General features: G+C 50.5%; 7 protein-coding genes across 7 annotated transcripts; 4 read left to right on the top strand and 3 right to left on the bottom strand.

Moving 5' to 3' along the window:
* Positions 1-645: 645 nt before the first annotated feature.
* Positions 646-2,117, bottom strand: SNOG_00309 (hypothetical protein; the record flags this gene model as incomplete). Its single annotated transcript, XM_001790947.1, has 3 exons — positions 646-698; positions 764-1,876; positions 1,964-2,117. 3 exons carry the CDS (start codon positions 2,115-2,117, stop codon positions 646-648), a joined length of 1,320 nt encoding a protein of 439 aa, XP_001790999.1.
* Positions 2,118-3,136: 1,019 nt separating this feature from the next.
* Positions 3,137-15,478, bottom strand: SNOG_00308 (hypothetical protein; the record flags this gene model as incomplete). Its single annotated transcript, XM_001790946.1, has 4 exons — positions 3,137-8,178; positions 8,229-14,432; positions 14,491-14,921; positions 15,027-15,478. 4 exons carry the CDS (start codon positions 15,476-15,478, stop codon positions 3,137-3,139), a joined length of 12,129 nt encoding a protein of 4,042 aa, XP_001790998.1.
* A 1,698-nt stretch (positions 15,479-17,176) lies between these two features.
* Positions 17,177-18,928, top strand: SNOG_00307 (hypothetical protein; the record flags this gene model as incomplete). Its single annotated transcript, XM_001790945.1, has 2 exons — positions 17,177-18,818; positions 18,876-18,928. The coding sequence occupies 2 exons, from the start codon at positions 17,177-17,179 to the stop codon at positions 18,926-18,928; spliced, it is 1,695 nt and encodes a 564-aa protein (XP_001790997.1).
* A 257-nt stretch (positions 18,929-19,185) lies between these two features.
* SNOG_00306 (hypothetical protein) lies at positions 19,186-21,200 on the top strand (the record flags this gene model as incomplete). The annotated part of the gene is made up of 5 exons (XM_001790944.1): positions 19,186-19,339; positions 19,390-19,721; positions 19,784-20,043; positions 20,095-20,729; positions 20,785-21,200. 5 exons carry the CDS (start codon positions 19,186-19,188, stop codon positions 21,198-21,200), a joined length of 1,797 nt encoding a protein of 598 aa, XP_001790996.1.
* A 373-nt stretch (positions 21,201-21,573) lies between these two features.
* On the bottom strand, positions 21,574-22,895 carry SNOG_00305 (hypothetical protein; the record flags this gene model as incomplete). The annotated part of the gene is made up of 2 exons (XM_001790943.1): positions 21,574-22,608; positions 22,755-22,895. The coding sequence occupies 2 exons, from the start codon at positions 22,893-22,895 to the stop codon at positions 21,574-21,576; spliced, it is 1,176 nt and encodes a 391-aa protein (XP_001790995.1).
* Positions 22,896-23,694: 799 nt separating this feature from the next.
* On the top strand, positions 23,695-24,087 carry SNOG_00304 (hypothetical protein; the record flags this gene model as incomplete). Its single annotated transcript, XM_001790942.1, has 1 exon — positions 23,695-24,087. The coding sequence occupies one exon, from the start codon at positions 23,695-23,697 to the stop codon at positions 24,085-24,087; it is 393 nt and encodes a 130-aa protein (XP_001790994.1).
* A 1,043-nt stretch (positions 24,088-25,130) lies between these two features.
* SNOG_00303 (hypothetical protein) lies at positions 25,131-25,405 on the top strand (the record flags this gene model as incomplete). Its single annotated transcript, XM_001790941.1, has 2 exons — positions 25,131-25,194; positions 25,257-25,405. The coding sequence occupies 2 exons, from the start codon at positions 25,131-25,133 to the stop codon at positions 25,403-25,405; spliced, it is 213 nt and encodes a 70-aa protein (XP_001790993.1).
* Between the last annotated feature and the right edge of the window lie 78 nt (positions 25,406-25,483).

Genomic DNA, 25,483 nt, shown 5'->3' with positions numbered 1-25,483 from the left:
ATTCGATGTCTACTTGCAAGAGCGCGGAGTGTCTAGCTAAGTGCAGGTACGTAAGCAATTGCAGAATTTATGACGGTTTCGCGCAATTCCCAGCACCTCTGTACATACTAATAACTACATAGCAATGAATTCAAAAAATAAAAATATGAAGAGATACATAGAATTGAGATACTACTACTGTATTTGATACATGATTGAGGTTGTGCAAGGTGATGTGGTAGAATGAAGCTTGGCGTCATGCTCACAGGCAATAGACGAGGATGCTTGTCTGTATCGGATGGATAGGAGCAAGAGTATGCAATAAAAAATTTAAGAGCTTCTGGAGTAGCGTATATACATAGAACAAGAAAATGCAGAACGGCGTATCAAATTAGCTTTCCCAAGCATCTACCTCCCACAGTATCAGCAGTTCCTCCCGTTTCGCTTCCAACACAATGCCAACAGCCTAACAACCCCCTAGAATCATACTTCTCTTTGATCTGTTTCAACTTGCCATAGTTGCCGCCCCAAAATGCCGACTTCCAGTCTTTAACCCATGGATGCGCTTCGTTTGCATAAGAAGCCCCGTCCGGCCATAGTCTACTTGCGCGATCGCTCGCTTCAGTCAACAATCGAGCAACTTTCTTCTTGTCACTCATCGAAGCGTTATAGGCCCATCCAACCGAATGCGTCAAAAGTGCCGCACTGCTTCGCCACGCCTGCGTGGTAGAGGTGGAAGAATGTGGCCCATAAGCGTAAGCTTTCGCCTTCGTGCTACCCTTACCACTATATACGTATGGTGTTGTAGCAAGAAAGCCTGGATTGAGCCCGACGCTGCTCATCCAGTCCATATGGTCTTGAAGCTGCTTACGACCTTGAGCATTTGCATACGCCCGCGAAGGAATCATCCAGTTATGACTGAACAAAGCACTACCACCAGCCTGTACATTGGTAATGTAGTATTTTGTGTACATGTCGTAAAAGTCCGAGAGTAGTTCAACGGCGACTGAACCGCCATTTCGCTTTGCAAACTGGGCGAGTTCCGCCATTGACGATTCGGCTTGAGCCAGTGAGAGAAGCGGTGTCCCTAGAAGGGTGATACCGCTACCTTGGAACCCGCCCCACCCATCAGCAGCCCATTTGATTGTAGAGTTGATGGCAAGGCTCGTCCATTCGGCTAAGACTTGCTGAGATGTGTTTGCCGGAAGAGCGATGAACGCAACCGCGATGCTTAGTTTTGGCTCCACTCTAGTGGTCGTTGACAAGATAACGCCAAACGTACCTCCGCCTCCACCTCTCAGGGCCCAGAAGAGGTCTTGATTCTGACATGCGTTTGCGATCCGGGTAACACCATCCGTTGTGACGACTTCGAATTCAAGCACGCGATCTACGCCCAAACCGTAAACTCGCGATAGAACGCCATGACCGCCCGTCATCACCCATCCACCAGATGCGCCGACGGTAGGTCCCGATCCACCAAGGTAAGTCACGCCCTTCTCGTGAGCAAATGTGTAGACTTGGTCGAAGTTAATACCAGCGCCTGTAGTGATAGCTGCAACGCCAGCTTGCCGACCGCACTGTTGCGGGACGAACGATGGCTCGTACTTGAGCTCTTGAAGCTTGCGTGTCCAGAGGGAAAGTGACCCGGCTCCACTGCTCCGGCCGTTGTAGTCATGGCCCGAATTCTTGATCGAGATAGCCGTCTGAGTGCGTGCGGCGAACGCAAAAGCTTTTTTGACCTCCTCAGCTGACTTGACTTGGATGTAGTACGAGGGTACAGATCCCTGATTACAAGACACATTGGCATATGCCTTGATGCTTGACGGGTCCGAAGAGTCGAGCAGACATTGTTGGCCAATAGCTGTGGCACAGTCTTCGGATTGCGTTTCTTCATATGCTGCAAATTGATCCACGCGAAATCGTGGATTTGTGTATTGTGCTTGGATTCCTGCACATTTATCTGCCTGGCTAGTTACGGTTATACCGTTGACTTGTGAAAAGCATGGAGATGCTAGTGGAGTGGCGCCTTTGAGTTGACCCTTCAGAGTCTTGTTCAGCGAGTTCCAATCAGCAACGTTTGCTGCGCCTGTGGAAGAAAGAAAAGCACAAAATATTGTCAACAGAATAGAAGACAACATGATTCAGGCTAGGAATTTCAGAATGGAAGTTGGCTGTGCAGTGCAAGTAAACCATGGATGTACTTCAAACTATATATCTCGACAGGAGCACAGCTAGACAGCTAGTTAGAGCCTCAAGCCCTTCCCATCTTCCCAACTTTCCACATGTTACTCCGCCACTCCGATTCGGGGGGCTGAAAGGGCGTCTATAGATTTTAGAAGGGTGTTGGTGGCTTATCGGGGTCTCTAGCTGATTCGGAGCGTGGCTGACAGTGCACGGATGTCTTTGACCAAAGCTGGCGTGAGGACACTCGGAGGCCTAGTTAATGGCTCGATAGAGACATTCTAGACCTTCAAATGGTATCTGAAGCGTAAGTGTACTGAATCCCCAGTAGCTATGACAATCTAAACTGAGGTTGTATGTGCGCCAACACGTGCCGGACTGCCGGAGCTCATGCAGCGCCCACGAGGGTCCAGGGATGATGATACGCATTCTGAACCTAGCTGAATGGCCTACAAAGTCCCCGAGCGGACTAGGACGCATAAGCTGACACTGAGACCAGGCACCATAGCTCGCTATGCCCGACCAATATAGCCAAGTGCGCACACCAAAGTGAATCAGGCTGAACGTGAAAAGATACAGACTCACCAGGCGTCGGCAGAATATCTGCCCACCTTTTGTGAACGAGAAGACGCGAAGAGGTAGCCTGTATATATTCAAAGATCTCTAATAGAATCATATAGAATCAGGTAGAGTATCTTGAAGCTGCGTATGTATTTAAGCTTCCCTAAGATTATAATTGCAGAGCGAGCACGGCTTTTACCGCTGCCTGGTGTGACTTTTGAACACGCACATGAGAATATATTCCTAAGTAAATATGACTTATTACGAGCCGGGCGGTGTTTTGATTCATCAAGCATATGATGATGATATCACTAACTGGAATATATTAAATGAAAACGCTACAATATTGTTGCATACAGGAAATTGGGTCACAGACAGTTACTGCTCGCATTAGACTGGAAACTCAACTTAGCGTCTACTGTCTTGACCAAAGCCACCTGCCAACTACTTCCCTCAAAGAAGACCCTCGGCTTGGCTGCTCCTGAACCTTTTGCTCAATCCGCCTCCTCTTATTATCTCTGATCAGCCTTGGGAACATGATTGGGAGGTTCGCTGCAGTGCTTAGATACGCTGCAACAAGCTCATCCAGACCCTCAGAGACAGCTTCACGCGTCCATGTCTCTACATCCACCTTATCGAACTCTTCACCTGTCTGCTTTGCTAGAGAACCTTGCATGTCTTGCACTGCAATCTCCAAATCGCCACTCTCGTACATGAATCGCACCATGCCACTCGAATGCGCACTATCATTCTTGACCTCTTCGACAATGTCGTGTGCAACACTCTCAACAGAAACGAAGTCAAGCGTACCACTCCAGGTTGGCGAATAAGGAACCTTGGACATTGTCTTGGAGAACTGGAGCAAGTTTGTCATGAGATCTAGCGCAGGAGCTTCGGCGCCTGTGATACTGCTCGGACGATGGATCCATACCGGAATGGAAAACTTCTCACTGACAAGCTCCAAGAAACGTTCGCTTGCCCACTTTGTAGCTGTGTATCCATCAGAACCATCCTGTGGGGGTTCGTATTCTGAAACTGATTCTTCGCCAAAGGACGCTCTACCTGAGAGATGGGCGACGCTGGCCGAAGAGATGAAGTGTATGGGTATGCGACTTGGAAGACAGAGCTTGACGAGCTCGCGCGTACTTCCGACGTTGGTCTTGGATAAGGTTTTGTAGGTCTTCAGGAAGGACACGTCAGCTCCGTTGTGGATTACTGTATCGGTCTCATCGAAGATTTCCTTTGCCCTAGTCTCGGACAGACCCAGACGTGGGGCGTTGAGATCGCCACGATGTACTTGAACCTTGGCATTTGAAAATATGGCAGGTAGGTCTGATATATGCCGGCGAATCGCAATGGCATGAATCTTATCAATGTGCACATCGTCGACCATGCGCTTCAGGATCTCTTTACCCAGGAATCCACTGGCTCCCGTGATCGCAACAGTCTTGAAAGCAAGCCCCTGGTCTCTGGGAGTTGGGTTGATCTCTGCATCGTACAGGTCGTCGGTCAATGCGGTTTCCTTTTCCCAGTCGATCGTGCCAGAGGAGGCCGCAGCTTGTGGACTATACTCGACAACATTCGGTAACAATGATGAATGCTCGGTTGACATTGTCTGGCTCGCCGGGCTGATCAAATTGAGCATTGCACCCAATGTAGAATTATCGAAAAGCTGGGCGACAGGAGGTTCAACGTTGAAGGCAGCTTTGAGCATTCCTTGGACCCGGACCAGGGCTAGCGAATTTCCACCGACGTGGAAGAAATCAGTTTCATAGTCAATTTCGTGCGATGAGGTAATGTCGTCACCCAGTACCTGCTTCCAGATAGTCCTCAGCTCTGACTCAGGCGATTTATTTTCCTTTGTTACTGGCACACTTGTTTTGGAGACTGGACGAAGTGGCAGCTCACTGACAGCTTTCCGATCAAGCTTGCCAGAATAATTTGTAGGCAGAGTCTTAACGACTAATGTTGTTGCTGGGCGCATGTACTGCGGTAGAGGCAAAGACGTCTGAATGCTGTCCAGGATGGTCTTTGCATTGCCCGAGAAAGCCGCCGAAAGGACGATGTGGGCGGCGAGAATTTGGGTCTCGCCAGATTTTCGGAGTGAAACGACAGCATCGCGCACCGCTCCTTTTGAGTGCTGGACAATTGTTGACTCAATGTCTTGGAGATCAATGCGAATGCCCCTCAATTTGATCTGTGTATCACCATCTACGCGACCTTCAAGAACCAGACCGTCTGCGGTAAGTCTGCCACGGTCGCCACTGCGATGCATGATTGTCCAGTCATTCTGGAGGTATCGCTCGGGTGCAAAGTCATCAGGCAAGAAGCGCTCTTTCGTAAGGTTGTCGTTGTTCAGGTACCCTGTTGCCACACCAGCACCACCAATATAGACTTCACCTGAAATACCCAAAGGAACTGGCTGCTTCTTCGAGTCAAGGATGTACACAGAGTAGTTCGGGAAGAGACGGAAAGCCGTGTCGAGAGCCCCAGGATCCAGAATATCGATTTCTGCACTCCCAACGGCCAGGGTAGTTTCAGCAGGTCCGTAGGCATTGACGAGAGCCAGGTCGCTCTTACCGAGAGCCTTGAACTCTCCAATCAACGCTGAATTCATCTTCTCTCCACCGCTCATTGCGAACTTCCAACTCGATGAGCGAAGAGCATTAGCGTCAGCATCATGAAGCCAGCTGACCATCTCGGAGGGCGTAGCCTGAACATGAGTAATACGATCCGACACGATCATCCTAGCCATGGCAATGGAGTCTCCTCGTAGTTCCTTGGATACAATCAAAAGTGAAGCACCGTTTGCCAAAGCGACAAAAGTCTGGGATATAGCAATGTCGAAGCTCCAGGAACTTTGCTGAAGGTGAACACCAGTGCCTTGAGGTATTCGAAATGCTTGAGTGGAAGACTGAATCTGATTGCGCCATGAAGCGTGGCTAAGCAGTATTCCCTTTGGCTTGCCGGTCGATCCGCTTGTATAGAGGATCACGGCGGGTGATCCTGGTTGCGCTTCGTTCACAACAGTGCTAGTGCTCTTTGCGGGTATGAGTGAGACATTGACTTTTTGAAACCCACTTCCTAGAGTTAAAAGATCCTTCTGATTGGCTTTGTCGTAAATTATCGCATCGATGTTGCTGTCTTCGACGATCACAGCTAGCCTCGGGGAGGTAAGTCGGAGTTCCAGGGGAACGAAGATCGCCCCGATGCGGAGAATGGCCAGCAAAGAGCAAAAGAAATCTGTTGAAGGGTCCTGCAACACGCCAACACGGGAGCAATTACCAATTTTATTGGATTTCAGACTCGAAGCGATGGAATGAATGCGGTCGGTCATCTGAGAATAAGTGAGCTGGTTCCGCGGCCCTTTCAAAGCGATCTGGGACCCAAAGCGCGATGCCATTTCGTCGACACGGTCCACCAAAGTGTTTGGCCAGGTATCAGTCAGTTCGGGGCCGACGCCGACGTCAAGAGCACGGTGGGTGTCTTGGGGATCATAGAGCGGAGGGCGTCCCAGACGAGAAGCTGGATTCTTAGCAAAGGATTTGATCAAAGCGAGGTAGCTATGGGCGAGGAGCTTCACGTTCTCCTCACTGTACAGATCGCTCTGGCCGGAGATATACACGGTGCTATCGGCACCTGGATTAGCGAGAATATCAATGCTGATATCGTAGGCCGTTTGGCTTCCATCGAATTGCGTAGCCTCACTGTCACAACCGCAGAACTGTCGCCTTTCCTGTACACCTTGTCTGTAGTTGATGAACGCCTGAAACAGTGGGTTATGAGTAGCAGCTCTAGGAGCATTGACCTCGTTCAAGATGACGTCAAATGGCACTCGACTGTTGGCTAGCGCTGCGACCACCTTCGAACGAGCGTCTCTTAGGGCTTCCAAAAAGGTTTGAGCAGAGTCTTGCTTGAAGCGCAGAGGGAGAATGTTCAGGAAGAATCCCACGCTTTCTTCGACGTGCTCACTGTTGCGCCCTCCATCAGCTATGCCAATACAAATATCGTTTTGCTCCTCTCCTGCAGTTCGGTAGAGCAGAGTTTTGAAAGCCGCAAGGTAGAAGTTGAATGGAGAGGCCTTGGCACGTTTGCAGGCGATTTGAATTTGAGCCGAAGTGGCGGCATCAATCTTGAATTTGACAGTATTGGAGGCATACTTGGTAAGGGGTGATCGATTTGACTTCTTCGACATGGGTAGTATGGGTAAAGGCGCTGGTATGTCGGCAAACTCGCCTTTCCAGAACGATATTTCTTTACCCCATTTCCCGGTCGAGTGCTCTCGACGTTGAGACTCGGAGAAGTCCAGATACTGAGGGACAACGCGAGCAAGCTGCTGCTGATTGTATACCTTCTGAAGGTCACTGAGAATGACTTCAAGGCTCATTCCATCCATGTTGATGTGGTGGTACCCAATGATAATCTGGTAAAGATCATCAGCTAAAGAGAGTAATATGATCTTCATCGTCTCTCCGCCACCAATGTTGTATACGTGGTTCTTTGTCTTCGCGTACTCAATGTCAATAGCTTCCTGGGATGAGACTCGTAAATGCTCCAGATGGAGAACAGATTGATGAAGGATACCCTGCATGGGCTGGTTATGTCTGTCTGTAAAGAACGCAGTTCTCAGTCCTTCGTGACGCCGTCCAACAGCTTGCACGGCATTTGCGAAGGTCTCGACGTTCAAACGACCAGATAAACGGATTGATGTCGTGATGTTGAATGTAGTCTGGTCTTGGAGGTAAAACTTCAAAAACCAGAATCGAGCCTGACCGAAGGACATGGGAGACACTCTCTCAAACTTGATATCTTCTGCTGTGATGTACTCGTCGTTGTATGAAGACAATGGCGTTGCAGCTGACATCTGAGATTTCATCATGAAGTCGTTCTCTGGGTCGGAAGTGAATGAACTAGAAGAGCTGCTCGTTTTGGATCTGGTCGCTGGCGGTGCCAGCAGAGTTGCTTTAAACGCCACTTCTCTGGATTTGGAAATATGGCTTGCATCTATTGCAAAGCGTTCTGAGGATTGAGTAGCATCCTTGCTCGCCGACGAGAAGAAATTCGGTCGGTTGTCTGCTTCGTCTTCTTCTTGTTCTTCTTCATCTACTTCTTCGCGGTATGCAGCGGTATTGGCTTCATTCGTGATTCTCGGAACGGTTTCGGTCTTGGCTGCTTTCTCAAGCATAGCTGCAGCCTTCAACGCTGGGTCGATCTCCTTTCCGAAGTTTGGAGTCAAGCTTGCTGGGAGCTGCTCCTGGGCAGCAGAGACAAGCTCCGCTACCGTGAAGCCTCCTAAGATCTTGAGAACGGGCATCTCGACATTTAACTCTTTCACGAACCAACTGCGAAGATCTACAGCAACGAGGGAGTCCAATCCTAGCTCTTCAGCGTTCATCTTGAGGATAGCAACAGAATCTTCGATTTGCAGCGAAGATCTCAATTTCATCGTGAAGCTCTCTGTGTAACAATTAGCGCTAGGCCCGAACAGCAAGCTTTCATACACACACCTTGTATTGCCTCGTTGACTTCATCTGCCGTAGTTGCAAGCAACAAGCGAGATTTGACTGTGACGTTTTGTTTGGACATGCCGACAGCAGCTCCCTGATCATCGGGCCACAGAACGCAGTGAGAGAATTTCGGGTTATTGAACCAAGTGACTTTGTCCGAATCATCCATGTGCGCAAGACCAAGACCTGTCATTATCTCTGGGATATCGTCGTTGCCTGGCCTTCCTGCTACCACACCTTCGGCGAAGATTTGGTGGAAATCCTGCTCAGACATGAAGACGTTACCCATATGGGCTAGGTAATCGCGCTGTTCGTCGGTCAATTGCCTAGTGACATAGCCATTCCCGACAATTGCTCCAATGTTGATGACGGAACCCGCAAGACCTCTCTTCTTGCGTTGAGCAGCCAGGGCGGCCATGTATGCGTTTGCCGCAGCGTAGATCGACTGACCTTGATTTCCCGTTACATATGCCATGGAGGAGAAGAAAACAAAAAATTCGAGATCGGCCTCTGAGAACAGCTCTTCCAGGTGGATAGCACCTTTGACCTTTGGCTCCACGACTTTACACACACGCTCGAGGCCCATATCCACAAACATGGCATCAGATAGCACCATGGCGCCTTGCGCAACACCTCCAATCGGGGGAAGTTCATCACGAATCTGCTTGTAGACTGACCTCACGGAGTCTCTGTCTGTGACATCGTTGGCGTAGATCCGTACGACTGCATCGTGAGCCTTCATGTGAGCTTCCCACTTTGCATCCACCTGCGGGTTGCGGCTCGTGAGTACCACGTATTTGGCACCACGTTGTATCATCCATTCGCAGAGTGATAGTCCAAGACCTCCCGTGAGTCCGACAAGCCAGTAGGTTTTATCTGACGAAAACAGAGGCTCAAGATCTACAGGAGTAATTTGTACTGGGATAGTTGGACTAGAATCCCAACTGAAGAAGGTGGCTTTCGCGGGTTTTCCACGAGAAACAATGTCAGAAACTGACGCTATGGATTCTTTATCGCCGGGACTGGACTCATGATGCGCACGAACAAATGCTGAACGGAGACTTGACGGAATGAACGCCATGGATGAGAACGAGTCCAACTTGGAAACCCGGGAAGAAAAGATTTCTGTTCGCTGCATTTTGCAATTCGGAGGCAAGCATGCCTTGACATTTGCCTCAAACTCAAGATCGTCTGTACAGCTAATCAGGCGAGAAGCAGTCTTGGGCATGTGCGACTGTATGATGCGGCGCGGAGCATTCGGATGTAGGGTGATCCAATCCTGGTCTTTTATGTCCAGTCTTGTAGTCAACAAGATAAGCTTGACACCCTTTTCTTGGGCGAGGTTTGACAGGAGTCTAGCAAATCTCCATCTCGGCTCGATAAGGATCAGCGCCTCTCCACTCGAGAAGTCAGACATGGTTGCAAGGGCCATAAGGTGATCTTGGACAAGAGGCAGTAGGCGAAGAGCTTCTTCAGTGGTCATCGTATAGGGAACAGTCCAGGAGTCGAAGACACGAACGATGGAATGTCTGTCTGGCGTGATGGCAAATGCCTGCTCTTTGGTCCGAAGATTTGTCCCCAGTACCAGGTAAGCGTAGTCGGCCTTTGTGATACGAATGGCTTCGAGGCTGGAGTGGCTGACTTGAAGCTCCACCCGGCCATCGAAAGCAAGACCGGAGCTTGCCGGACTTTCGTTGTGGATTTCATAGCCCTTACTAGTCCATCGCAAACCAATGGTCGAAGTTCGGGGATCCTTATTCTGAGTGATGAGGCGCCGGCTTGAGTTGTAGCGATTGTTCCGAGCGTGGTTGGGAATCAGACGAGGAACTCTGAAGCTGCCCTTTTCGTATGACATTTCGGGTTCCACCGACCACAGCAAGTTCTTAGCTAAGCCCTGTTGCTCCCAGGCCTCGGTAGCTTCGAAACGTAAGAGCGATTTGGCCATTATTACAGCAGTGGAGCTATCGATGACATCGAAATCGAGAGACTGAAGACGTAAGTGCGTCATCTCCAACGTGGCAACCCTACCAAGCCCCACAGTCATATTCTGGTATGGATTGTCATCCTTACGCCCTTGCGTGACCCACAGACAGCTTTTGGACTTCGTAAAAAGGTGTTGAACGCCCTGTAGCGTTTCCGTACTGAGGTTCTCGAAGACGGCCACGTCCAGGTCTTCAAGGCAGATCACACTGCCCATGAAAGGCAGCTCGATCGTGCTGAGGCTCGCGAGGCTTTTCACTGTGGTGACGTGTTTGTAGAAAGACCTAAGATATGGGAGAGCCGCCTCCAGTAACTTCGCAGTCTTGTCTGTGCTGCCTCCAATGAGGGTCAAGTGGTGGCCAAGAAGGAACATTCCATCCGATGCAAACGGGTTGCGAATGAACTCAACATGCTCGTCAACCGCTTGGGCAGTCATGATGGCCAACGAGATTGGGACATGCTCCTGCCTAGGAACAATGGCGTCGACTCCCGAGAATCCGACCTTTTTCATACATTTATCCCAGTCGTCTTCGGACATAGTCGGAGACAATTTGCGGCCATCGTCATATCCCATCCACCAACCTGGAAGTGGTCCAAACATGAGACCTGTTCGCATATCGACATAGTCCCCAAGTTCGAGCATAATGAGGTAACCGCCAGGCTTGAGTAAGCGTCTCACGTTTCGCATCGTGTCTTCCATGACATGGGTGGCATGGAGCACCAGGGAAGCAACGATTAGGTCATACGATCCTTCGGTGTATCCCTGGGCGATAGGATCCTTTTCGATGTTGAGCGCTTTGAAGGTCATCTTCGATTCTACTTCGGAAAATACTTCTCTCGCCTTCTCAAAGAAACCAGTTGAAATATCGGTATACGTGTAGGAGCTGAATCGTTTACCAAGCTTCTTGAAGATGCGTTTGGTGGCACCGCCAGTTCCTGCACCAATTTCCAACACATTCATGTGAGGATATCGATGAGCGAGTTGACAGACTTGGTCGGCCATGGTTTCTGTGTACTCATCGAAGCCCAATGCTTTGACGTAAAAGTCATTGAGCATATCGTCCTCTCGCATGTATTCAAGCATAGTTGTCTCATGTCGGATGACTGGCAATAGGTGCTCTCCTACTGCGTACATGAGTTTCATGTCGATGCTTTCAGGATAGCTCTTGATTATGTCCAGTACTTGCTCGTGGGTATCGTGCATCCATTCCTTCTTGGCAAAAAGTGACGTTCCATTATTCACGCTAACGACAGTATGGTCGATATAATTGAAGAAGTGTTTGTGGTAGTCTTCCGCTTGTTCGCGATCAGCTTTGGTGGTAACATGGCCGAGATTTCTGATGTAGTAAAAGGCCACTCTTTCGATATCGAGGCCAAGCTGTGCTTTTTTGCTGATATCAGGCTGTGCAAGGAGAGCCAGCTCCTTCGTAGGCTCAGCTGTATCCCAGATCGTTTCCAGGAAGAGAGTACGGTCGTTTTCCGGAGTGGCATGACCCAATGGCTTCGTGTGTAAGCCCTCTAATTGCATGATTGAGTTCACCCCATTGGTATCGTACAGCTCGACATCACCCTGAATCTCGGTAGACCGGCCGCTCGTGATGGTCGACTTGAAATGGAGCACAGCTTCTTGACCTGCGCTATTCTCGCACAACGAAGGATTGATCCTGATTTTCTTGATGCTAGTAGGCAGATGAACTGACCAAAGTCTCCCGTCGCCAGGATAGCAGTAAGCGAGGATGATCGACTGGATGGCGTTGTCGAACGTAGCCGGGTGGAGCAGCAAATTGTATGCAGGATCCGTGCTGCGGGGATTCTGGATTTCGCCCATAGCAACATCCATCTTCCTGTACAAATTTCTGAGAGCTTTGAATGCGCCAGTATAACCGAAGCCAAGCTTCGACAATGAATTGTAGAATTGTTCTGGATCTACATCGATCATGTTGAGCTCGCGACCAGTGCTCGGGGGTAAGACATCATCCTTAGGCGGCCCAAACAACGCAGAAATTCTTCCGGAAGCATTGAGATCCATCCCAAGAGAATGCTTTTGGGAAGCAGAGTAGAATGCGAAGGAGGCTGACCAGCTCATGTGATCCGAGACAATGTTAGTGAGCGTAAACTGTGTCTCAACGCTAGCATAATCGTCATTGAATATGATCGCTTGTCCAATAACGAAGTCTTCGATCTCGATTGTCGTGATGGGCAACCCCTCGTTCGAAAACTTCACGGCCTCTACCGCTGCTGATACATAACCAGCGGCTGGGAAAACCATCTGTCCTTGGATTTGGTGACCAGCTAACCAGGGGATTTCTTGTGGCCTTAACATATTCCTCCAGCGACATTGCTGTTCCGTTCCGTCAGGACATTTAGTACCCAGAAGCTCATGGGTAGGATCTGGCTTGGTACGATTGGCTGCATATTGTCTTGACTCGTGCCAGAATCGGCGATCATGATCCCAAGCGTAAGTGGGAAGATTGGACGTAATCTGAGGTAAAGGTGCAGAAGCTCCAGCCACGAATGTATCAAACGACTTGTGATCGATTGCATTCTCGCCAAAGGCTTGCCATAGGTATCCCAATCCTTCGGCAAAAGCCTTCTTATCATCTCTGTCGCGGCTTAAAAGACCGGTGTATGGGATCGAATTTCCCAGGAACTCCTGCAAGACCTGAAGCGCAGGACCTTTCAGTGCAGGATGAGGACCTACCTCGATAGCACAATCAAAGGGTCCCTTCTCAGCGGCAGCAAATTCGACAGCCTGTGAAAACAGAACTGGTCGGACCATGTTGTTGATCCAATATTCGCTGGTAAGCTCCTTTCTGTAGTCTACAATGTCCTCCCCATAGACACTGGAAAGCCATGTTGCACTGCCGCGTGACGGGCGCAGCACCTTGATGCTACAATCTGCCAGAGACTTTCTGTAGGCATCAGAGCAGGCAATCATGTGATGCGAGTGGTATGCCTTGTCGACTTTGAGCAAGCGTGCAAATTTCTTTTCGTCGTCCAATATCTCCTTGGCGGCCTCGATCGTGTCTAGATCTCCTGACAAGGTGACACTTGCGCCTGAATTGATCGCGGCAACGCCAATGCGACCTTGAAATTCTGGAAGGCTGCAGAGTTCCTCGGCGTCCTCAAACGATGTACCAACGGCCATCATACCGCCTTGCTCGCCACCAAGACCTCCAGCAAGATGAAGGTGACGTCCACGGTAATAAGCAACCCTGATGGCGTCCTGGGCCGAAAGGTAGCCCGCTGCGTACGCGGCACCCATCTCTCCAGAAGAGTGCCCCACCACAGCCTCAAAATTTATGCCGGCGCTTTTGAGTAGATCTACCAAGACAATCTGGACCGCCGTGCAGAGCGGCTGGCTTATAGCAGCTTCCGCGACTCGAGACGCACCGCCAGTGGCAAGAATCTCGCCCTTGACGGACCATTCGGGACCATCTGGAAGAGTTGAGAGGCTCTTCTCCAGCTCTGAGATAATGCGGTCGACAGCGGGAGAGGCATCTAGTAGTTCGGCACCCATACGTGCCCATTGTGCACCTTGGCCAGTGAACACGCCAAGGATGCGAGGTTTGGCAGGCAAAGATCGTGAAGCTACAGGAATCAGGGTGGCGACGTCGGCTTCAGCTCTTTTCTGTAGCTCATGGGCTAGATCGAGTGCATTAGCACCAAACACGGCAGTACGCGCTGCCAGGACCGAGCGACGAGTGTTCAAGGTCCATGCCAAGTCACGTAGATTGACGTCTTGGTTCTTTTCGAGAAATTCAGCATACTTGCGTAGCGTCCCTCGCAGAGCGGTCTCGGAAGCGGCTGAAAATTGCACCGGGGCGAGTGGAGTGACGAGGACGTCGTCGGATACAAGCGATGGGGGCTCGTAAGCTTCAAGAATGGCATGAGCATTTGCTCCACCGAATCCAAAAGAATTGACCGAAGCGCGTGCTACTGAGCCTGGAACAAGAACCGGCCATTCTTGAGCCTTTGTGAGAATCTCAAGATCACCATAAAATGGGCGAATCTTTGAGTTGAGACGGTCGAAGAGTCGATTTGGAGGCACGGCGCGATTTTGTAAAGCCAGGCTCGCCTTCAGGACCGCTGCTAAGCCGGCTGTTCCTTCAGTGTGTCCAATGACTGTTTTTATGCTTCCTACAAAGAGCTTGTCGTGTCCTGCTTCTCCTAGATCTCCGCCAAAAAAGGCAGTGTGGATGGCCTCCGCCTCAATGGGATCACCTAAACTCAACGTTAGTTCTCGCCGTCTACAATCTGTACAAAGCGTAGGTCAACAAACCTGCAGGTGTTCCGGTTCCATGAGCCTCAAAGTACTGAGGCCTATCGCTCGGTTTGGATAGATCCAATCCTGCCTTCGCGTATGTTGCGCGGATGAGAGCAGTTTGGGCGGTTGCACTAGGCATAGTGATTCCCTTTGTCTTTCCATCCTGGTTGATCTGGGTCTCCCGAATCAAACATTCTATGTGATCTCCATCTTCCAGAGCCTGCGACAGCCGTTTCAGCACTACCACAGCTATTCCATCGCCACGGGCGTATCCGTTCGCTTTCTCGTCCCACATGCGACTTCTACCGTCCGGACTCAACATCTTCAGCTTGGATTCGGCAATGTATTGGTCGGGGTTGAGCAAGAGATTGGTCCCTGCTGCCAGTGCCACGTTGGTACCATCTCCGGAACGCAGTAGTTGCACAGCCTGATGCAAGGCCACTAAACTAGAGGAGCAGGCGGTATCTATTGTCATAGAGGGACCATGCCAGTCGAAAAAATATGATACACGGTTTGATAAGATTGACGCTGCCGTTCCCGTTGCGAAGTACGTTGGGTAGCTCTCTTGATCGTTGCCGAGTAAATCTTTGTAATCCGATGACATGAGGCCAACATAGACAGCTGTTTGTGATCCCTGCAGTCTCTGGATACTCTGACCGGCTGCTTCTAATCCCTCGTACACTGTCTCCATCAACAAGCGCTGCTGGGGATCGATCGAATTAGCCTCGATCGGCTTTATCCCAAAGAATTGCGCGTCGAAGAGCCGGATATCATCGTCCAGGATGTACGAGTGGCGCACATTAGTGGTACCATGGTGTAAGCCATTAGGATGGTAGAACCCATCGACACTGAATCTGCTTTCTGGAATTTCCTTCAATACATCAGTTGGGTGTTCAAGGAGGTCCCATAGCTTGGACGGTTCACTTGCTCCACCAGGGAAGCGACATGCTGAGCCGACGATGGCGATTGGCTCGTTTGTGTAATCTTTACTTGATGACCCCATTACAGATATGGATGGAGAGAGTACAATTTATGAGCTCGATTCCAATCGTTGAACTCCAAAGAAATGAAGGTTGTTGATATCGCGTTTACTCAACCATATCACCGGCATCTTCCTTTTACGTCTGCTGTTTCTGAGCGCTAAACACGCTGACTCTGGATAGTTAGGCCCGCCACAGGCCCAATTGGGTACCGAACGATATGGCTTGATTCAGCATGGTGCCGAATGGTGTACTCAATAGTCAGCCGCATCGGCTATTCGCCACGATCCTGTCATTCGGAATTCGCGAATGTCACCACCGGTGCCGAGTATGCGTGCCTGCACTATGCAAGGCATCCGAAGTCGAGACAGCATTTGCGGACCCTTTGCGGACGAGAAGTCAGGAATGGAGATTTTTACCAGCAGATTGTAAGGCGCCTCGCTGTTACTTCCTTACAGTCGTCCAATCCTGGAGCTCGCCGAATAGGCATAGACATTACCGCAACTACCATCAGTGAAACATCATGCTAGTGGTGATGAGGCGTAAAAGGTGCATAGGCATCGCCCCATGGATACTTCCGAGGGTCGGTCCGTTGCCGTTGCGGTCGCGCCACAGCGGGATACTCGAGCACAAGATGCGAAGTGCCATGTTTCATTCCAACCTGTGCCCAACCAGCTGCCCATGATGTGGGCACAATTCACGTCTTCTCCTTGTCATGTGTCCTTTCTGGATTTCGCACCTCATCTTCAACGCTGGCATGGACGGTTTCACCTCCTTAGAAGAACTCTCACTATGCTCGTGCCTCCTATATACAGGAGCTCCAACATAATAGACATGCTATTGTTGTATCTTGTTCAAGGAGCCATACACTCGCCGGAGTATGTTGATGGTACCCGATGCAGCAGGCTGCCATATGGCTAAATCCTCCGGGCGGACGGAGTCGTGTCAGCTTAGTAGTGGCTTGCAGCTGGAGAACGCAATTCTGCATTGTATGCGAGGAGTAGTCTTTTGAGACAGTGAATGAGCCAGGTACGGTTAGAGCTGGCAGCGGTAAGCGTCCTTTCGACCCTAGGTCCAACAGTGAGGGGAGGAAGTCCTACACTTATCTGCGGAGTTGCAACCAAATACATCGTAGCGTTGCGGTAGGAGTCCACTTAATTGACTTTCCTAAGCGACGAGCGCAAGGTGAAGCACAAGGCGAATCCTGAGGTTTGGTGCAAGCAAGACGACGTTCAATCAAGTCGGGTAGTTAAGTGGATTTCCAAGGCTCGGGCGGAATGCGGGGCCAGCGGCGGACAACTGCCAAGCTAATTGGACCCCGTGGGATCTTAGCAGCTTCCATCCCAAATGTGGAGTCAGACTGCCCTCACATCTATGGTGTTAGCCAGTAGGTCTCAACACACGGAATATTCTGCAGGCTATAGCGCTCGTGATTTACAACGTTACGCGAACATGATGTTGCGACATTTGCATGCTCTGTAAGCACACGGCGATTTCTCGTCCGGAAGAATCCTTTATTGAAAGGGTGGCTGCATGGCCTGACGGCATACACGCCCGGGCACTGGCCTGCTGCTGCAGTCAGCCACCAGCTTGAGGAAGGGGGTCCTCAAACCTGGGGCAGCCACGCGTATACAATATGTTAAGGTTGTGTATCCTCCCCTTCGCACCCAACCTCCGACATTTCGACAAGGACTACATTACGTTAACGCACAATCGCCGAAATGGAAGGTCAGGCACAGCCTTATCCATTCGCAGCTGTACAGCGTGGGACGGAGGTGGCACCACAAGCGCCCTTCAACTTCTCCCGCCGCTATGCCTGCGACCGATGCCGGGGCCACAAGCTCCGCTGCATCCGCGACCAGATGACTGTTGACAGCCCATGTCAGCGGTGTCGAAAAGCACGAGAGAAGTGTACAATCGGTTCGTCTACGCGGCCCGTGCCGGCCAGGCTGAACAGGTCGTCTCAAGGACACAAGCTGCCAGGAGCAACCAGCTCAGCAAGTCTCACGACAGCTGCTCCTGCACTTTCAATGCCTCCACAACAAGCACTTGCATGGGCCACCGGCCTTGGCGATACCGAACAAGGCGATGCATTACACCTGTCATCAGTACCATGGCTAGACATGTTCGACTCTGCAATGCTCGATTCTGCGTGTGACAGTAACCACGAGCTTGACTTTGCAGATAGAAGCAGTGGCAGTGGCAGTGGCAGTAGAGGCGCAGCAGATGACCAAGATGGGCCTGGAGATGGTAGAGTACATACTATCACACCCACGAGTCAAGGGACGACTGCAGTGGCCAACCCGTTTCTACCGGGCCATGAATTTGATTTCAGCCCTCGTTTCGACATGCCTGGCGAACAATGTAATTCGGATTTCGAGAAAGACTGCACCGGTGCGCCGGTACACGCCCATCTACCTGCAGACGAGCGCAGCCATGTTGCTTCAGTGGAATTTATGCATCATCCTGTCGCTCCAATACATCCCCCCACGATGGCCAGCTCGCATCGCACACATTCAACTGCATCCAATGACAGCTCAAAAGACTCGACTACGGGAGTTAGAGATGCATGCATACAAGAGCTAAATGAGCTCAGCTCAACCTTGACCAAGGACCTCCATACCGTCGTCGACTGTAAGCTAGCAAGCTCGTTCCTGTTCACGCGCTCAAACAAAGGCCCTGACGAGTACCTCTTCAAGACCCTAGATGGGTCATCAAGCCAGGAAAGCGCCATTGGGAGAATGCTGCAAGGCTCGGAGAAGTTTCTCGATATTATGAAGCGGTTCAATGAGCCAGCTCAATCCGCGCCTCCGTTTGTCGGTCTTTCACTGCGTGTCGATGCCCACGACTTTGGTCTTCTCGCCGAAGCCGTCGATGGTTCCAAAAACTCTAGTGAAGCTACGCAACTGGACAGGAGATGGAGAATTCTGCATTCGTATCTGGAGCGTCGAAACGAGTCGCCAAATCCCCTCTCTTTCGGGTCTTGGCTTGGCGACAATCTCACCTACGGGCTTGCCAGGAAACCGGACATGACCGCAAAAGCAGCAGTTTTACTGTGTTACACCAACCTTCTCTGGATTTACGAGACCGTATTCTTTGTCATTTGCCACACACTGGAATGCTCACCATCCTTGGCTCCAGCCATCAAACTGCCGCAGACAGTACCTGGGTTGGAAATCAATGGATTCGTGCTCCAGAATCACCCCAGTCTGCAAATTAAGATTCTGACCCAGGTCAGCTCTTATATGCTCGACTCTGTCGAGAAAGCACTGCAAAATATGCTGTCCGACTCCACTTTCCAGGCATTACTGGAGACAGTCCTTCAACAAGAGGGACTACAATACTCACCCGGGGAAGAGACAGGTGAGTTTCCGTGAGCAACGCTGTATGGAAACGATTGCTAATGATAGCTTTGTGCAGGCATGATCTCGGTTCGCTGCTTGATAGACAAGGTGAACAAAATGCTGGACTGAAGCCTTGCGCGTGGTGTTGCCCAAGCCCGCAGTGATGATTGTCGACTTTGAAGAACCAAATTTCATAGATGCATAGAATAAATCCAGATTCTCCCATTACTGTCGCGAGGCAGGATTTAAATCTGTGTACTTTGACAACCACTTGCCATGTTCGTCCACAGTTTAGATCAGCTTGTCTATCGTTGGCTCCGCATCAACCTAAGTTCGGATTTCGCCAAAGCCGACTTCCTTGGGATAGCCTCTCTTCTCAGTCCACAATGGCGTTTCCAGGAGTTCGGAGGGGCTTGGGGGAGTTGATTGGTCTTCGGAAATCGGATGCGTGGTACAGTACCGAAGACCCACGCTTCGGTCTCACATGCAGGATCACTGCATCAACCCGAAAGCTAGCGAGCTGTACTTCGCCCTGGCAGTGTAAGCCTCAAATGACCGAGACTATGCCTTTGTTTACACTGGAGTGATAGATGCAGATATCATTCAATTCATTGCCTCAACTACCATTACAACAATCATGCTGGAATCATTGATCGAACAATGGCAAATAATGCGCCAAGCTTTCGCCCCCATGAGGTTGTCTCGATGGCAGCTAGTCAAGTTATTGGCTGCTCAAATACATCGCGATAACCCAGTTGCAGCTAAAATAGCTGCCCTACTATTTGTTGCCGGGTTGTTCTGGGCAGTATCAGTCTTGACCCGACCTAAACGACTGGACAAGAAGCTTGGCCTTCCTCTAATCGGAGGATCGAGGACTCTGAAAAAGGATTTTGCAACTGTGATCGAACGCGGAAGACAAATGGTGAGCTAAAAGACCCTTTCTTGAACAGTCTGATCAAAACTGACCAGTACTTGCTCGTCTAGTACCCAGATCAGCCATTCATTGTCAATTCATCGGGCAAACCATTCGTTGTATACCCTCCCAGCAACTTTGACGAGATCAAGCGTCTCAGCGAGGAAGAGGCCAGCGCGCAGGATTTCTTTTATGATGCTACACACGGGTATTGGACAAGTGTGGGCACCGAAACACCAGCGCTGTGGAAGACGATTGGAATCGACTTGGCTCGCGCAGGGGCACCGGTCGTGAGCACGAAACAAAAGGATGCGCGGACGGCTTTTGACCGGTGAGTTTGTTACCATGCTCAGCATGTTTATTTACTAACCTTGCTCCAAAGATACGTTGGCTATTGTCCGGATGAAAAATCCTTCAATGTCTTCGATGTGATGATGAAGGTCGTTGCGTTGACCAATGGAGCCTCTTTCGTAGGCCGCGAGGTTGCTGGTGGACGCTGGCACGAGCTAGTCGCCCAGTTGCCCATGACTGTGTATTTCGCCGTCATTTTTCTGACCTGGACTCCTCGTCTGTTCCGACCATTCTTGGAACCACTCTTCTTCCTGCCCCACTTTAAAGTACAACGCGACATGCGTCGTATCCTGGAGCCAATCATAAAGCAAGACCTGGATGAATGGAGCAAGACTGACGACAAGAAGGAGCAGCTCAAGGTAAAAGAGGGACAAAGACTTCCGTACCACAAGTGGCTCATCTCGCGCTATGGTCCTGGAGAAGCCACTCCACGCCAGCTGGCCACCGATCAAATCGTCACCGCGTTTGAATCCACGATAAGTACCGCTCTTACTATTTATTATATCTTATTTCAGCTCGCCTCGCGGCCTGAACTCCAGGACGAATTGCGCCAGGAGATTGCAGACAATACAACCGACGGTCAACTGCCCTCCACAAGCCTCACTGAGCTGCGCAAAATGGACAGCGTCATGCGGGAGTCCTTCCGTGTCAATCCATTTGCACTATGTAAGCTACCAGCCAGCCCTTCATATTTCGTCGTCCTGACCACGAATCCAAACAGTCTCACTCTACCGCATCACTCGCAAGCCCCTGCAGCTCTCTACAGGTCCCAAGCTGCCCGCGGGCACCATCTTCTGCGTCGATGTGCACCACATAAACAACTCGTCTGCACTCTTTCCCGCGCCCACGCGCTACGACCCGCACCGCTTCTTGAACAAGCGCGAACAGCCTGGTGCTGAGCATCGCCACCAGTTCGTTTCGACAGGGCCCATGGATCCGAACTTTGGCGACGGAACACAGGCGTGTCCTGGACGTTTCTGGGCGAACAATACTATCAAAGTGTGCTTGGTGCATGTGTTGACGAGGTATCGGCTGAAGTTGAAGGAAGGGCATACTAGGCCACAGCCTGTGTGCATGCCGAACGGGAGTTGGGTGCCTGATCTCAAAGCAGAAGTAATATTCCAGAGCTTAGATTAGGGATGAAGTTGGCTATGTGTGAGTGCTTGATTCTGGAGAAGTGATTGATGGGGTTGGGTAAGAGCCTTCGCGTTGTGAAAAAATCGGAAGTTCGGATAGTGGATGCAAGTTGCCTTTGCGATACTTTACGTGAAGTCGTTAGAAAACGCACGCATGTATCACGACTGAAAATTATAATGCTGGGGAGTTTTTGAACCTTCCAACTCTCACCCTCTACGTGGTTAACTGTTGAGACTCGCCGAGCCACGCCTCGTCCACGTTAGGACACTGCGTCGAGGACGGTCCATAAAATATCTTATGCAATCCACCGATAAAAAATCCACATTATTCAAGTTTCTTGTCAGAAATCGATATCGGTCTTTGCCCAAACGGGCTATGCTTGTAGATTGCTAATTGCGGTGTTGACGAGGTCACGGATCTGTTTCCATCGCCTCAGCAAAACGTCTCGATGCTCAGGTTCGACTAAGCTCTTCTCGCCCTTGGTGACCTTGGACTGTCCGCTCTTGCCCTTCTGCTCACTGCTTCTGACTTGAAGCCGCTCCAGCTCTTCAAGTGTGTCAATGATCTGCCTCGAGTACTTCGTAAGTATGCCTGCGAGATACTCATTGACGCGCACTTGATCCTTGCTTCCATCATCGTCACCGCCGACGAAAGCGGAATAGCGCCTGTTGTCTAGCAAAAGAAGTCGAAGTACTGCCTGCGTGCGGTGACATATCGTAGGTTCCTTCGTGAAAAGAGTGTAGTTACCGTGAAAGCCATCTTCTTTCAAAGCACTCGCTTGGTCATTACTGAGGAGTGGTAAGATAAGATGGTCGAGCGGTATCGCATCGTTCCGATTGCTGTCAAGGATGAAGCCGTACTCCACAAGTAAGAAATCGTTCGTATGTGCTCCGTAACTCACAAAAACTTCTTCGCCAGCCTTGTATTCGCGATCTGCAGTGACGCTGTAGCCTTTGCTGTCGCTCTCTGGGTCGCATCCTACATCAGAATGGTTGAAGTAGTCCATAAATGGACACATGGCGTAACAGTCGTCGGCCGTAAGCTGCTTTCGCTTCTTTGGTAATCGTGGATGCGAGTTGGGTAGATCAGGGTACTCCCAATAGAAGGTTCGCGTGTTTACAATGAGCCAAGTGTACGTGAACAGATCCTTCGATATTGCGGGAATATGCGGATGAAGGTCTTTCCAGTCCTTCTCCAGCTTGGTACATTGGTTGTTCAACAGAAGCGTGGCGGCATGCGGGAGGAGGTCCTGAAGCTCCTTGGCATAATAGAATGGCATAGTAGCACGGAAGTCGGAATCAGTCGGCCATACATCATGCCAGAGTGTGTATTGTTGGTGTTCTTTATCTGAATACCAGAGTGCCAGTGCAGCAGCCAACCTGCCATGAACGGGGACATTTTCGGGAAGCTTGAGACTCCGGATCGTGGGTAGTGCCAGATGAACTAGAGAGGTATTCCGAACATGTACTAAGCGGTCTCCTTTCTTGAAAGCTTAGTAAATGGTTGATGTAGAGAAGTGAAATACTTCTATATTGAGATTGAGGGTGAACGTACTTTGATGTCTTTGGCCGCTACAATACCCATCCCGCGATCCGCAAATCTAGCTGGAGCAATTCCGTTGATATCTACACCATTTTCTTCGGCCCATGCGACGAATTTGGTGTGTTGTTCTCCGGGATCGAGTGCCGCCGCCATAGTGAAGGCTTCTTGACTAGGATGGTAATTGATCCACAGCTGAAGCCTTTGTATTCCGGCACCAGACAGTCAAGTGCGAAGGCAAAATCTCACAAATGAGTAAAGTGATGTTGAGAGTGTGGAGGGACAAACATTTGGAGTCATTGTTCAGCAAATGATGTGCTGTGGCTGGTGCATGTGGCGTTGTTTTCTTATCGATAACAAGCATACCATCGCGTCATGCCATCTCGTCTGACCTCATGGAGCTTCAAACTTAGCACAAGCACATCATGGCAAAGCGCGTGTGTGTTGGAGACTTACGGAAGCTAGCTGGGTCAGTATCAACACCCTCGAGGTGCATACTGCCGCCTCATGCGCGCTGCTTCTCGGTGCTCAATCGACCACCACCCAACTATGAGGGACACATACCATTGACGGTCATAGAGAGACTGGGACTCGCAGTCGGATCAGGCCTTGGAAGCTTTTTGGACCCTCGGCGCGCTGGTAAGCGGTCATCTCTACACTGAGAGGCGCCAATTCACTGACGCGCTCAGACCTCATTGCCTCATTTGGCGAAGCCACTGCTCAGCCTCACTTTATATACAAACTTCGTGATCGCATGCTTCTGAACCCTACAGGACGTCGAATCTTACGCGATCGACCACGATTGACCTCCACGTCCCTCGATATCCCACGTTTACGCCAGTTGCCACCAAATACCCTGGGCTATGTGTACGCTCTATGGCTCGACCGCGAAGGCGTCTCCCCTGATACACGAGCGACCGTACAATACATAGACGATGAAGAATGCGCATACGTCATGCAGCGATATCGCGAGTGTCACGACTTCTACCACGCGCTGGTCGGGCTGCCAGTCTTTCGGGAGGGCGAAGTCGCGCTCAAAGCCTTTGAGTTCGCCAACACTGGGCTTCCAATGACCGGATTGGCAGTTTTCAGTGCGTTCACACTGAAGAAGGCCGAATGGAGGAGATTCTGGGATATATACGGACCGTGGGCAACCAGGAATGGAGCGCAAAGCGACGACGTTATCAATATATATTGGGAAGAGGAGCTGGAGACAGACATAGATCAGCTGAGAACAAGGCTGGGTATCGAGAAGCCGCCTGATCTGAGGGAGATGAGGAAGGCGGAGAGGGAGGCACAGAAGAAAGACAAGGAGGCCAAGGAGACTATGACACGTGCCGCAGTCTGACTGTGAATCTCAGCAGATGCTTTGTAAAATGATAATCTCCCTTAACTTCTCCAGATATCTGCGGGAAATCTCGACAGCGCGAACTTGGTACACAGTCAACCAACATTCCTCGTGTCTGATAACCCGGGACTATCTGAATCTTTGGACATCGGGCCAACAATTGGATCAGGCGAACAGCGCAATCCATAAGCAAGGATGAACACGTAAATTGTAGTCCAGGACCAATTCTCTATCTTTACACTAGTATATAACTCTAGGAGTTCATTCATTCGAAGGCAATGCATTGTGCCACGGATGCCACCTGTCTGGCCATCTAACCTTGTCGAAGGATAGGAGATCGAATAAGATAGCCGGGTCCGGAGACGTTCTTACTCAATCAGGAGCAAACCTGGTGGTGCGTATTGACAGCGTAGATCATGCGAGCACTGACAGATGGGGCGAAAGTGATAAGACCTGCTAGCAAGCATCATCGCTAGCTACATGCAATCTCAATACTTTTGCCATGCTGACGAGAGTCCCAAGATTTTACCTCTTCATTCTGCAACGAGCGAGTCGGCAGCACCCCATTGCGAGGATCGAAAAGCTATACACAGGATGTTGCCGCTACGCCTGATGATATTGTGCTTAGATTCAGGTTGTGAGATAACTCAATTCACTTCCCCGTCCCTCGTAGTTGGCAGCATGCAGCATGTCTCAGCGCGAGGAGCACCCCTGTGACTATGTGCCGTGTATGTTGATGTAGCCACACAGAAACAGTATTCAGTATTCTGATCACATGCGATATGCCTGGACGGTCGGCTCCGATGAATCGAAGCTCCCCCACGCGGGACGGACATTGGCTTGCATTTGCGCATTCGTGCCAGCAAGTGGAGTCGATCCAGACGCACTCAAGTCGCAGGTCTGAAATGCTTGGAGACACACATGTCTTTCGATCCTAGGCGTCGTCACGCGAATGCATATGACACAAGGACAGCAGTTACCCGCCCCTTGTACCACCATGCTGATCGCATTGCAAACGGAGAAACTGACTGACCAGCGCCACCATGGCGCAAGCGACTAATCGAGAAATAGCACACCGAGAAACGCAGCTCGCCCATCGCTGCAGCTGTAAGTACAAGTACAGTCGTTACAGGTGTGCCTTACATAAAGGCGCTCTTGCCATGGGACAGCCACATTACTACCAGCCATGTGTGTTCCTATCACGGCAAGCAATCTTATCTATGATAGCATCATGCCGTCGCAACAATTCCTCCAGCATGTCACTGTCGAAACAGGAGACACTGCTCCCTCTGGCGCCAAAAAGCCCTGGGGTGAATAAAAGGTGAGAGCGGGAGCGGTGAATGCTAAAAAATAAACATGGCCACAACCAAACGGGCTGACTTCGACGCTAGTCTTG

Source organism: Parastagonospora nodorum (assembly GCF_000146915.1).
Source record: "Parastagonospora nodorum SN15 chromosome Unknown scaffold_1, whole genome shotgun sequence".
NCBI classification, from domain to species: Eukaryota; Fungi; Ascomycota; class Dothideomycetes; order Pleosporales; family Phaeosphaeriaceae; genus Parastagonospora; species Parastagonospora nodorum.
This window is presented reverse-complemented; position numbering and strand designations above follow the sequence as displayed.